General features: G+C 31.5%; 1 protein-coding gene across 3 annotated transcripts in view; it reads right to left on the reverse strand.

Moving 5' to 3' along the window:
* Positions 1-15,609, reverse strand: part of LOC134706827 (voltage-dependent calcium channel type A subunit alpha-1-like) — a 119,234-nt gene that overhangs the window by 81,978 nt on the left and 21,647 nt on the right. For all 3 annotated transcript variants that reach the window (XM_063566130.1, XM_063566131.1, XM_063566132.1), the window contains exons 3-5: positions 9,493-9,516; positions 8,456-8,506; positions 3,472-3,672 (exon numbers count right to left, since the gene is read on the reverse strand). In XM_063566130.1, the coding sequence (XP_063422200.1) occupies positions 3,472-3,672; positions 8,456-8,506; positions 9,493-9,516 (276 nt within the window). The remainder of the gene's footprint in view (positions 1-3,471; positions 3,673-8,455; positions 8,507-9,492; positions 9,517-15,609) is intronic.

The following is a 15,609-nucleotide window of genomic DNA, read 5'->3' on the forward strand; positions in this document are numbered from 1 at the left end:
CAAAATCCCTATTGAGGTTGGTCGGTGGAAAAATACACCAAAGGATGATCGTATATGCCGCCACTGCGATTCAAATACAATTGGTGACGAATATCATTATTTTTTTACATGTACCAATGAACAAATTATGTCATTAAGAGAAAGGTATATACCTACATATTACACAAAGAATCCTTCCCAATTAAAATTTATTGGGCTATTGTCACATTGTAATGTACCAGTTCTAACAAAACTGTGCTCGTTTTTGAGACATTTAGATAAGATATTTTCATAATTTGTACTGTATGACAATGTAGTATTAAAATACATTTTTATTCACCCTACAATTCAAATTATTTCAAAACAATTAACCAATTATTATATATTTTAATTCTATTGTATGATATCGCTAATTTATTTATTGTTTGTCTTGCTTGCAAATGTATAATTATGTAATTGTTGATGTATACTTGTTATCCTCTTGTAGCACCATACGTGTGCCTAAGTTGTAATAAATTGTCTTGTCTTGTCTTGTCTTGTCTTGTCTTGAAACAGTCAAAAAGTAATAAAATATCCGGCTCAGATGAGGAAAGGTCATATGATTTTGAACTATTCGCTGATACTTCGTCGTTCTGAATTTTCTTTATGGAAATGTGACATATACTATCTTTTACTATCATAATTAACTATTTTATGCTCTTTGGTTGAGTTATTTCTATTGACACATTTCCCGTTTCTGCCAGTCTCAATTTTATTTGTTCACAATTTTTGAATAATTTGAAATACGTATGATACCTTTTTATAACCTAATGCATTCATGATTCTACAGAATATCTCAATATCAAGCAGGTTTCAGCAGTTAAACTTCGCGGTCTACTAGGACATGTTGACTTGTCTGTCCATCACTGAATTGTAAAGAAATGAATTTAATTTTCAATAAAGTGTGATGTGTTTGAGCTTTTGATTTTGCCATTTGCTTAGGGACTTCCCGTTTAGAATTCAGTTTCTCGAGATTCGTTATTTTTTGTTATTTTACTTTTTACATTTTAGGGCTTCTTTGTTTATTCCGTCCTTTTAGCGGGGACAGTTTTGATTTCTTTTTGATTGTTGTAGAGTTAAGTTAAATTTCATATCTGTTTCGACAACGACCTTTTCTATCATTAACAATTTATGATGGACAATGTATATATATCTATCATACAATGTCTAAAAATCTATAACATATTGGAAGACGGAATAGACATGTGTTAGGATAGTTTTATGAATATCTGAAGATCCTTTCTTCAGTCAAATTAGAAAGCTTTATTACCATCATCTTCATCTACCGAACGCAATATTGATTACTCAATTACTGTGCAAGTTTATTGTGTAGTTGTACGTAGAGGAGCCAAATATGACTACTATGCTGTAAATTTATCCAAATATTTCCTCAAGTGATAATTCTAAGCGATTCCGGTGTTAAAACGAAAGATAAAATTGATGTTCGTTGAATACTAGTAGTTTAACTAGACATCATTGCAATTTATTTAGTTTCAATCTGACTGGGAAGAGTGCCCATTTTTAAAGTTGTTGTAATACTTCGATTTTCTATAAAGTATCCATTAATGTACTGCTACAAGAGTCACTCTTATTGGAAGTTGACCATTAGTTTTTCTTGAGAGAGATGCTTTAAATTGTTGAAAAAAGAGGCGAACTACCGACTCTCAAGCGGATTTATATATAATCTGATTAAAAGAAGATCTTTCACTAAGCACCGTCAAATAAGCTTAATTTGTCCCTTGTCCATGTCGTACACGAGCAAACGGAAGAAATTTGAAAAAAATATCTTATTTTAAGCAGATTGATTTATAGGTAAAATGTATTTATAAAACCAAAATGGGTCATGCAACCTGATTCTAAATTGGGATGCAGCTATAATTCGTATGATCAGATATACCTACTCGGTCGATTATCTAAATGATATTATTACATATCCTATGTAATTTGCTACACAACAATTAAGTTTCTGAATTATTTATGATGAAGGGGAAAATATTAGCACTTGAATATGGCAGTTTCAAAGATAATCAATATTCCAGGAAACCTGCATGTTCGCAGATATAATTTGTAGAAAATACTCGATAAATAAATATATCATGTGTATGTTTGAGTGCGAGCAGTGCATCTATAATTTTTTTTTACATGAGTATGGAAGAGTTGTTAGTAGAGCAGGTTTACAAATTATTTAATGCCATGTTTATTATGAGTACCTATTATATTCACCCGTAACTATACCCATGCTTGCTCCCAAGATAGATGTTTATTACAAGTAATGTTGTTAGGAAGTTCACCCATGCCAAGTTTCCTTAGACATATCCAACCCTTTACTTATAAACACAAACATTTTCATGTTGTATTGATGATAATTCATAAGGATGAACTACAGCTATTCTGTTGCATTTCAATTATTTTGTCTTCCTTTAGGTTATAAAGTTTTACGTATATATATATATATATTTAAGGTTTGAAGTTGTTTTTTTTCAAATTGTTCTGAGAGACTTCAAGGAAGTTTACGAAAATTGTGAATCACATTCTTTTCAAATCAATTGAATAATAATCGATCCGTGGTGATAACTTTACCGAATTATTATTTTCTGCGATACTTCCTGGAAATGTGTTACAAAAAATGAAATCAAATCAGTTTTGAATTCAATTGTGAAATGTCAATGCATGAACATCTTTAGTATTTCGAACAATTTAGTCTAGTAAGGTGTTTTAAGAGATTTCCAAGAAATTTACCTAAATTGAAATCTCACTCTTTTGAGTTTAAATTGTTCCATTTCGATCTGTATGTAAAAAATGTTCTTTCAAAGTATGGTTGATATGTGTTTTTGTAAATCGTTATTGTAACGAGAGCCTTCATTGATATTTACCAAAACAAACAAAAAATCATACTAGTGCTCATACCCGCATCATTTTTCTATCTTAACCTACACATGTCTATTCCCAAGGCAATGAGTTTGCATATTTAATTACTATATCTGCACAAAATGATCTTTAAACTTTAATAGTCATACCCGTATCATATACTATGGTAACCATTTATATCTGTGTCAAATACTATAGTGACTATTTATGGAAACTATTAAGTTATGTTAAAAAATTAAAATAACACATAAAATAAATATCACCAGGAAGGTTCTAAGTCAAGGGCGCATAAATACCGAACTACGTAAAAAGCAACATGACCAAAAGGGGACATAAAAATAATAGCTATCTAACATCAACTTTGTCTGAGTGTTAGGCTGTTAGTTTCTTATAATAGTTATTCAAATCATAAACGAACAAGAAACAACAAAATTGGTACCATGCAAAGTTGTTCAGTTTACTAGATATAGTTTGCTCATACCTGTAATCCTGTACGTACTCAGTAAACCATACGTATCAAACATTATGTAAACGAAGCATACCCATTTATATGTATTACTAATTTATGACTTTTTAAAAGGATATCCCCATTCTATGATTATCTTGGCGTATTTTCTGATAAAGTTTTCTTCACTGAAGATAAATAAAGATCTAGAGTTGGAGCCTAATGTTCCCGGAAGACTAAGGTTAGCTGCCTTTTTGGCAACATGGCGAATATTTCCATCATATGGTCCGTTAAAATCCCCATCCTCATGACCTCCTCCTCCGACAGAAAACGTTGCCATTCTGAAAATAAATGATAATCAATTTTATTACATTGGTTGCAATGAATTACATTGAATTCCCAGTTAGATAAATCCGATAATTTCACATGTGAAATAAACGTGGTTATTTCACTCTCTGACGTCATACAACAATAGGCGTTGTCAAGACGTCGATAACGTCGAAACAAAACATGCGTAGGAAAACCATATAGTTCCTTACATTTTCTACATTAATTTCATAAAAAAAAGCAATTTGACAATGTAATAAAAAGTATAACTAATCGCCGTATTTGAATATCAAAAATAAGACAACTTGTGACCGAACGCCGCTATGGATTAAACTCGTGCTGCGCACTCGTTTAATCCATGCGTCGTTCGGTCACGCGTTGTCTTATTTTTGATATTCAAATACGGCGATTAGTTATACTATAAAGAATATCTGATAACTAAATGAACATGGTTACTTCTTTTATATCCGTTTAGTCACTTGTGTTTGGTAATTATTTAGTCAAACTACAACTGTCAACGTATCCACTATTGATACAACGTATGACACGGACAATGACATGATCTTTTTCTTTTCAATGTCTTAGTCTTTTCTGGAGACAATAACACAAAAATTATAAATTGGTCCACACACATTACATACTATAAATATCCAAGATTTGTCAGGTAAGAGCAACTGAGTGTTAAAGTGTGTATCAGTTAAAATTTGTATTACTTAAGTCAGATATTGAGATATCTAACAAAGATTGTTCGGTGACTGCAATATAATTGAAGCCAGAACAATGCTGAGTTTGTAGACTCTATACCATAATGTTCAGATGTAATAGAGTAAAGAACTATTACTTAATTGATTGTATTGTATATTCTTTTGTGTACTTTTGATATTAAAATTGAGAATGGAAATGGGGAATGTGTCAAAGCGAAAACAACTCGACCATAGAGGAGACAACAGTCGAGGACACCCGTCCATAGATCAAAACGAAAAGGTGGAAGGATTGAGAGAAAAATATGTTTAAATTGTTTGTTTGATTCTGATATATTTAAATTTTGGGAATTTGTTATCCGACAAAAGCTTTTAATTGGTTGTCATATTTATTGAAAACTGATGCTACACTATTATTCATTGTACCAAGGCATTGCAGCAGTTTTAATAAATTCAAAGAATGATTCACCGTTAATGAACAAAAACAATAAAATCGCGATAAATGAAATCATACACTTCAAGTTCAAACTATAATACATGTGTCTAAATCACAATGTTTAATCGTTATGAGTCTCAGAATATTGTGAAAAGGAATCTGAAACTTTGGTATGGTTGGTACTTCAGTTACATTGTGAATTGTATACCCCCTCCCAAAAAAACACCCCACATTTTAAAAAGTATGGTCAACGCCAGATATTGTTCCATTAACCCGTCTCTGAGTAAAATGTCTAGATTTTCAAGGCCGTGAAACAACTCGAGCTAGTTATACAGAGAGCTTAAGCATACTATCATCGCCATTTACTTCCATCGATTTTTAGCCTAAATTATAGGTATTTTGTTTATACGATTTATTCCTCTATCTTCTAAACATGTATCGATTTCTACTTTATATCACTAACTAAATCAAATAAATCTTTATTATCATTGTTTTCCCCGAGGATTTAAAATAAATATTTTTGCAAATTACAGGCCAGTGGTCTCTCTTATTTAAAAAAAAATGTTTACTGTGATCAGGTATTAACTTTTCTCGTGTTGAAAGTCGTACGGTGACCTGTAATTGCTTATATTTTTTGTACTTTAGTCTTTTTGAATATTTGATTAATTGCCAATGATATCATAACACTTTTTGTATATCAATTTTTAGAATACGAACAAACTTAGTTATCACATCATGAAAATTGTGAAAAAGGAGGGAGTGTGGTATTATGAAGTGGTAAGTGGAGACTATTATCCCGAAATCCTTCAGAGTGCGTTCCTATGAATTTTATGCGACTGTCATACAAGTGAGAGGTTTAGCTTGCTTTAAAACCAGGTTGAATCCATCATTTTCTACATTAAAAAATGTCTGTACCAAGTCCGATTATGACAGTTAGTATCCATTAGTTTGATGTGTTTGATATTGCCATTTGATAAGTGACAGTCCGATTTGAATATTCCTCGGAGTTAAGTATTTTTGTGATTATACCATTCCCACTCTCGAGAGACAGGCTTTTAAGTTTACATACTCAGGCGATATAGTCTGAAGAAAATTCTGGTCATAAAGTTACTAGTACCCTGGATCAAAGATAGCTGTTGACTGATCATCATCTTCTAATTGAAAAATTGAGTAAAACAATGGGGGTTTTTTAAATGACAAAGACAAAATGGGTACATTACGTATGTTTGTTCCGATTGAGCGATATTTTGTTTAACACAGCATTTAAGCCCCCGTCTTGTTGGAAGTATCCGTGTTGCTTTGTCTAGTATCATGTTTGTCAATTTGCATGATTGGTGTTGTCTGTTTTCTTGGACTTACTCCAGATGTATCATCTTACTTTTGACATATGTCAAAATAGTATCATCGGAATATCAAAGATATGACTCCTATTATTGTTGTAAAAAGTATCGAAAGATACCAGAAGGATAGTCATGCTTTTAAATCGAAAATAAACTGACAGTGTCCTTGCTTAAAAAAAAGAAAAAGACAAACAGACAAACAATAGTACACAAAACACAACTAAAAAAATAAAGACTAAGCAACACGAATTTTACCCCACCAAAAACTGGGGGTGATCTCATGTTCTCCGGAAGAGTAAGCAGATCCTGCTCCAAATGTGGCACCCGTCATGTTGCTTATTTTAATACAAACCCGGTAATAGGTGTAATTTGTAAACCTCTATGTTAATACATTATAATCTTAGTTTCATTAGATTGATTGTCCAACAAGACACTTTTAAATGTAGAATTACAATGTACAAGTTTTGGTTTACCGATAAAATGCAAGATGAACAATAAAATCTGACTTTAAACCAACCATAGAAACACTTCAGAAATCTGTACGCTAAGTTTTTGAGAGAAAAAAATCTTGTATTTACATGACACTAAATAAAACACCTAAGCAAATTAACATCAGTTTTAGAAATTGCTTTTAACATGATCGATTTATCAACTTATAGTGAGCTATACCCGGCTTTGAACAATTAAACAGACTTCATCACGGAGATGAAAAGTGTAATTGGGTCGATAGCAAACCGGAAACACTTGATTTAACCATAATAATTCACACACGAGTACCTGCTAGTTTCATTTATTGTTTTTAATTCTACAATTTGTAAAATAATGGTATGATGGTTGAAAGAAGGAGAAAAAGTTAAATTAAAAACAATGAATATAAAGATTTCTCTAGATTTTAAAGATTAAATATCTATTTTTTGTTTATGCCAGCATTCAAAATATAAGTATGAGTCAGACAATAATGAGTGTTTTATCAAAACTCAGGGGACAATTGATTATTTGGAAATGTTTGTAAATCCAAACCACAATTTGGTCAATAGGTTCTAAGTATGTTTCCATCAGCGGTCTTTTGTGTGTACACATAGAAACATATATATCACTCTTTGTTTTCGATTTTTTTGCACTAATTTTGAAACAAATGTACTGATAGATATTAATTGAATGCAAACTTTAACTCTCTTTTTTGTCGTTCACAAGTTTGAAAATCGTAAAAGTAAGTCTTTTAATAACCCAACATTCTGCAAAATGGAAAAAGCTTTTATTTCTTTAACGATTATTAAGAAAAGTCTAACATTTAAATTGACCGACAGAAAATGACAATACAGTCGACAGAATTTCTTGACTGTGAAACATTGTCTTTTCCAAGATGTCATATACGTTGCTAAACAACCCCCGTAAATATAAGAATAACTGAAATGGCTTGTATATAAATGCGAAAAAAATAAAAAATAATGTATGTCAAATAATAGATGCATAAACCCAAAGTGAATACAAAAACGACTTGTTTTATGCATAAAGTTGATCGTAAATAAAACAAACTGATCCACAAAACTTTAAAATATCACTTGTAATTTATTACATAGAAAAACAAAACAAAAATACTTGCATCTGTTGTCAGTTAATTTTTGACTAGTAAGATTGAATGTCCCTTTGGTATCTTTCGCCTTTGTTTTTGATATTCCAAGATTATATAACTTATGTATCGAACTGTAATTTTAACTTAAATATATATCTTAAGATGTAACACATTTTTTTTTTAGTGTGTCATCTAGGATTCTTTTTCCATTAAAATAAATTGGTTGACTTCTTTTTAGATCAAACAATTGCCGACATCAATAAAACACCTCTTTTGCAGATTTCAGCATTTTCAAAGATGTTTATAGCAATACATTTGTAAAAAATGAATTTGTAATATATTCTACGATTAAGAACAATAATCTGTAGGGAATAATAATGGTCAAAGCAAACATAAATAGTCATCTAGAAACCATCTTACATATCAATGGACTATATGCCTTCCAAAAAATCATTTCAATGAGTAGGCAAAATTGAATACTAAAATAGGACTTGGTCTAGTTTTCAACAGGCTGAATTTAGTATTTGAAATAAGTTTTTCATATATATGCATTGAGTTTGGTTATATTCATTGGATACAAGTTTCCAATCTCACATAGATGAATTTAATCTGGTTCCAAAACAATATGTGCAAAAAATCTCCCAAGAATAGATTCAGATTCTACTTAAAAGTATGAAAATAATCTCGAGAATAGATTTGTTACTGCACTGAGTATTGTTCTTGTTAATTTATAAATAAGATATGTACCTAGAATCGTGTTCTATTTCAAGTTCTATATCGTCACTCGAAACCCTAAAACTTAAAGATAAACAAAAACATGGAAACAATTATCTTGAGCGAAACTTCTGCAGTAAGTTTGTAATAATTATCAAGGATTTGTATAACTATACAAATCCTTGTACTTTTCAACAATAGAGCGAGCCATTTTATTAAAATAATTAACTTTCAAAATGAATAAAAGTCTTTATAATAAAATTATTCACAACTTATAATTACTGTACTTAAAACTATTACTGTTGATTGTTTAGCTAAGATGTGAACAGAAAAGAGCAAAATCAATACAATTTAGATATATTTTACAAACATAAGAAAAATGACCATTACAATATGAGATGCATGTCACAAAAAGTGTTAATGTATATGATGTACTAATGATTATAGGATACTACAAAGGTCAGAGTTTTGAAAAGTGTAGCTTTTATTTGTTCAACATAGAGGTAAACCTTGAATGCTTAAATCATGCTCGTATTCTTGTCTTATAAATCAAAATCATTTTCAAATAATGCCATAATTGCAGATTCTTCTAGTATTACCTGCCAAGCAATTTTTTTTTTTATTCATAGACTATTGATTGGTTGATTGTTTAGTGTTAAAAGCAACTTTCAACGGCTACCCTTTCAACACTATTGGGCTATTAATGTTTAAGTACTAGTATTAAAAAAAAAATTGTAAATTCTTTACAAAACAGAAGAAAACGTCTTGATCAAAATCGTAGAAGATTTTTAGACTCCCCTTTCTCCCAAAACAAATTTAATTTAATAAGTAAAAAAACGAATGAAAATAAATTAAAATCTCTCTTCTTTTTTTCCCATTTACAAACGAAAATCAAACAAACAGCAAATGATTTTACATTTATCTTCAGTCCTCAAGGCACTTTGGTTTTAGTATAATCTAATCAAAATATGTTAGTCTATTTAGATATTACGTTCTAACATGATTGTTAGTATTAGTATAAGATATTAGTACATAGCCAAAACACTTCTTGTTAGTTTAACAAATGCTACCTGTCGTCTGACGGCTGATCATCTCTGTAAAACGAAGAACATTGTTTTGTATATTAGATAGCAATAAGAAATAGAGGGAATCATAAGAAACTGAGTGCAGTAAGATGTGCCGAAAGCGTAAGGACATTATTCTGTAAATGCATGATGGTTCATCCAAGAATAAAATTGATGATGGAAATGAGGAATATGTCAAAGAGACAACAACCCGACCATAGAGCAGACAACAGTTGAGGCCACCAATAGGTCTTCAAAGCAGCGAGAAATCCCGCACCCAGAGGTGGACCTCAGCTGGCCCCTAAATACAATTGTGTACTAGTTCAGTGAAAATGGATTTTGGGGCCCTTTATAGCTTGTCGTTCGATGTGAGTCAAGGCTCCGTGTTGAAGGCCGTACATTGTCCTATAATGGTTTACTTTTATAAATTTTCATTTGGATGGAGAGTTGTCTCATTGGCACTCACACCACATCTTCCTATATCTAGTTATTTTAAATTTAAAGTGAGTTATCGTGATTTGTGAAATATTTAGACAGATAGGGATTCTCATATGAACTGATAACGTGGACACGTTTGGCTCAGGCACAAGGTAGTGTGTATGTTATTTTATACTCAGTGTTGGAAATAGAAAATCTGCAAATATCTCTATTGTCACAGTCTTCTTTTGAGTGAGATGTTTCCTAGAGAAACAAGATCTATGTAAATATATAGAGCTTATATAAAATATTTTGAATGAGGCATAAAGCTGCAAGAAAACCAGAATACACAATTTCTACGGGTAGAGGATCTTAAGATTTATTAAAAGTTTTACAATTTTAGATTCCAAAGTTAATAATGACAAGCCATGGTCCTAATAATGCTATTACAAGTGACAGGTTAAACCCTATGGCGCCGGTAAGCAATGTTTCAAATATGCATGGAATAAAGTAAACGTAGAGATTGGTCCCATGTGATTGGCACCGCTAGAGGAGTAAACCTCGCATAATTGTTAAGGTTGCCTTGTAGTTTTTCAATGATTCAGCTTTAAGAATCTTGATGATGGGTTAAAACAAATGTCTGGGGAAAAAAGATGTTTTTTGATTTATCTTGAGTTAAATTAAGAGCAATCGTCATCCCAAATGGTGTTTTTAGAGACCGACCCAAAGGAAGACTTTACAAACGACAACAAACGATTAATGTCATTCATAAAGTTCATACAATACTGTTGACTAAATGATACACTTTGGGAAGAATCTTACTGAATTAGATTTCGGAAATGCTCTTTGCTATACGATTTACTTTTGACAATAAGGAACACTTTTTAGAAAAATCTTGCTGCGTTTGATTTTGGAAATATTGCTTGCTTTAAGATTTACTTTTGACCAAAGGAAGACGAATTTTACAGCATTTGATTTTTTAAATGTTCCTTGCTTTATGATTTAATTTTGACACAAAAGGAACACTTTGAGAAGAATCTTACAGCATTTGATTTTGGAAATGTTACTTTATTTATGATATACATTTGATAAAAAGGAACACTATGAGAAGAATCTTGCTACATTTAATTAAGGCAATGTTCCTTGCTATATAATTCACTTTTGACAAAAAGGAACAGTTTGAGAAGCATTTTACATCATTTGATTTTGAAAATGCTCTTTGCTACATGATTTACTTATGACAATAAGGAACACTTTGAAAAGAATCCTACAGCATTTACTTATGACAATAAGGAACACTTTGAAAAGAATCCTACAGCATTTGATTTAGAATATGGAACACTTTAAGAAGAATAATGATTGCATTCGATTTAAAAAAAATGTTCCTTGCTATATGATTTACCTATTTTAAGCATGACGGCACACGAAATCTTCCATATGGAATAAATATAATTGATCGGCCAAAGATTCCCAGTTAGGCTGCCATTTTTTAATCAACTAGAAAAAATGCTTTTGATTTCCCTTATGGCAGTATAAGAATTAAATGATAAATGATTTTCTAGACACTATTTTATCACCAGATCTATCTGCAGAGTTATAAACATGTCAATTTCGTCAAAACGGAAAACATTATGCAATGAAACTTACATTCGGAAATTTACTTCTAAGCAAATTAGATTCCTACATTTTTTTTCAATATGCTGTCTAAGTATATACACAAAACATTCTCAATTTAGTATTGGAATGTTTTTCTGCAAATATTCCATTAAAGACAGACAACTAATTTTCTTCAAATGATCTGATTTCCTGAGAGGAATGTTCCATAACAAGCAGACGACTCTTTGATGCAATTTGTTTACCACCAAATAAAGTAAAGAGAAACTAAATAAAGTAATAAAATATATGTTTATATTTTTTTTAAGCAATTGAAGTATTATACACTCCCGAAGAACGGTTATCCCTTACATGTGTAACGTACTAAGCAACAGTTACTGTCTCGTATAAAAGTCACAACTATCTTGTATTGACGACATAACCATGATAACCCGGACGCCAGAATGGTACAGTACTATGCACAATGTAAGTGAATCGAATAGAAGAAAGTATTGAGAATGGGTTGTTGTTAAACCTACTGTTGCAAATATTACATGTACATGTTTGAAAATATTTCCAATTTTTTAATTTGAAATGGACCAACACGTTGAGTCGGATCTTTTAATGCTAGCTAACATGGTATAACAGCTCACAAGAAGACGCTGTGCATAGAAGAGGATTAGGACCTTTCAATGAAAGTATAAGAATATTTGAATAGACAGTAAATGAAAATGGTTCTAACTGTAACGACAGATCTAAGCATTAAGAAACAGATACAATAGTTGAAATGATGATCAAATTGATAAATTCCTTTATCTGCCATGGACACTAAATGTATGACAGTTTAGTTTCTGTAAACAGAAATTACACACATTCAATATGACAATATGATAATTATAGCAATTATTATAATACATTGATCATGTTCGTCTTAGTTGTCTTTATATTGATCGGAGTAATCAAATCAGCCAGCATATTGTGTTTAAATATACAATATACATCGATACCCAGTTACGGCATCATATTTTCCCACCTATTTTATGTAGAGATCAATTAAAAACTACCTGCTAGGAAATATTGAAGATTTGAGATGATAAAAAGGCATATAGGTTGATACTTGAAACTACATAGCCTGATAAATTGTATACAGATAGCTATAGCAATGTCAGAAATTATAAAGATATAAGTTGAGATGCAAAATGTTTCATTGGAATATCAGAACATTTACTCGAACAACGAAGGCACGAATTAATCTCATATTTGTTAAAAACAAAATATTAATACAGACAATTAGGGCGAATGTCAATAAAACAGCACTGTCGATTTATTAGGTCAGTACATCTGGAATAATTATTTTATACTAAGTAATACCTATCATGATCAAGAGGGTTCTATTTTAATCTTGCAAACTAGGAATGAGGAAACAAAAGTGATGTGGTTCTAAACTGGGATAAAATGTGGGTTGGATGTACAAGGTACAATACACTAGTCTACGGAGCACATTTATCGACCTCCAAGTAGTCACCCTTTTCAACGTATAGAAGACGTCAAATATGACCTGATCGTATACATCAACTCAAATTTTCTACCTTCTGAGCTTATATACCCCCTGATCGTATATACATCACATCTACACCCTGATGGTATACGTGACTTCAAATCTACCTCCTGATTTATACACGACGTCAAATCTACCTCCTGAGCGTGTACACGACGTCAAATCTACCTCCTAATCGTACACACGACGTCAAATCTACCTTTGAGCGTACACAACGTCAAATCTACATCCTGAGCGTATACACGACGTCAAATCTACCTCCTAATCGTACACAAGACGTCAAATCGACCCCTGAGCGTACACGATGTCAAATCTACATCCTGAGCGTATAAACGACGTCAAATGTTCTACTTCTGTACCTGGGCATATACACCAAGTCAAAATTTTCTACCTCTTGAGCAAATACAGCAAGACAAATTTTCCTACTTCTCAGCATATTAACCAAGATAATTTTCTTCCTCTATGGTATATACAGCAAGTAAAATTTTCTACCTCCTGAACATATACAGCAAGTAAAATTTTCTACCTGCTGAGTATATACAGCAAGTCAAATTTTCTACCTCCTGAACATATACAGCAAGTATAATTTTCTACCTGCTGAGTATATACAGCAAGTCAAATTTTCTACCTCCTGAACATATAAAGCAAGTCAAATTTTCTACCTGCTGAGTATATACAGCAAGTCAAATTTTCTACCTCCTGAACATATACAGCAAGTCAAATTTTCTACCTGCTGAGTATATACAGCAAGTCAAATTTTCTACCTCCTGAACATATACAGCAAGTCAAATTTTCTACCTGCTGAGTATATACAGCAGATCTTCCATCTCAGCATATACAACAATGGCTTGTCTGAACATTAATACATTACGTTAATATGAGCATATACATCAAGTCAAAAATTCAAATTTGACCCTTTCCTGTGCAAATATATACATGAGTAAAAATTATATTTCCCGAGCAAACACAATATACAAGAAGTTAGAATATTGCCCTGCATGTATACTTCTCGGTTGTACATCTTCGAAATGAGAAAGTTCTTTTGTCAACGGTTTGCAACAGCCAAATACATATAAACCCACTTTAGAATAAGATGGGGGAATTAATATAAGCAATATAAACACAATATCAATAGCACAATATTGTTGTTGTATCTATTATTATGTAATTATTTTTAAAAATGTACTGACAAAACTAACGTACTCCGAAAATTTGTTGTAGATGATTATAGATAGTGAATATCTAGCAAGGAAATGGAGTTTATGTTTAAAGGACATAAATGGGTATTTTTATACGATTCATAACACAAAAGGGGACATGTGGTAATGATCATATGGAAACTACATTTCACTGTTACTTAACTGAATTATACCTACATTTAGATAAGTACTTTACATATCGACATGATGAATAAGTAAAATGAATCATTACCTTTTGTAAATTACTTGGGATCAAATAGCTCGTCGCCAGAAAAACACAGTATAAGCCTTTACATGGAAGATATCCATTGATTAATCCTCCGAGTACATAATTCCCTCAATAAAAATATCACATTCAACACTCTTCACACAAGTTCATCATATCATAAGTTTCCGGATTTTTTGCTTTTTGATAAAAAAAAAAAATTACACGAAATTTGACACTAAGCAATTAGGCCTGAATAGCCTGTATGTGTTTGATGTGCCGAATGCGTTCGGAACCATCGATCGCAAACCAGTGTGTTAAAACATTGGTTTTCTCCTGGTAGATATTGTATTATTAATGAATCCTCAATATATCGGTAGCAGAAGACAGACTACTGAAAATCTCCAGGAAATAAAACTAAAAATGAAATGACGAAAAATAATTCTTAGTAAATATTCTGTTATTATTTACTTTTCAGTTCACGTGACGAACAATGATCGGATGAGGAGCTTAATTATTGGAAAACAGTTGTGTGATGCGATTAATCGATTTTTACAATCCAATCGATCGCCAAAATCAGTCAAAGGACAAATAAATATAGTCACGTGGTACACAAATTAGATATTTAATAATTAAATATGGTATTACCCGATTGTCATGGTCTGTCAGGACCATCTGTTCTACGATAGATTTACATATTTATACATAATATGAAATGAAAGGAGAAATATTCTATACAATGAAGGAATTTCGTGTAAGCACTGATGGTGAAACGGTCATGCAAATATTGCATGCCTTAATTCAATGATAACAGGATAATTCATACCAATATCAGTATATTTCAAAAGTATGTATTAACATAAATATTTGCAACCCCAAATAAGTCATAGTCCTGGTCATATATGTCATCATAGAACTAGCTCGTCTTTTAATAGTTTCATTCCTTCCACTATAAGGCTTTGGAATGGTATTCTTAAAGAGGGGCGAAAGATACAAGAGGGACAGTGAAACTCATAAATCAAAAATAAACTGACACACTCCATGGCTAAAAATGAAAAAGACAAACAGACAAAAAATAGTAGACATGACACAACATAGAAAAATAAAGAATAAGCAACACGGACCCAAATAAAAACTAAGGGTGATATTTC

The sequence above is a fragment of the Mytilus trossulus genome, chromosome 2 (genome assembly GCF_036588685.1).
Source record: "Mytilus trossulus isolate FHL-02 chromosome 2, PNRI_Mtr1.1.1.hap1, whole genome shotgun sequence".
Classification (NCBI taxonomy): Eukaryota; Metazoa; Mollusca; class Bivalvia; order Mytilida; family Mytilidae; genus Mytilus; species Mytilus trossulus.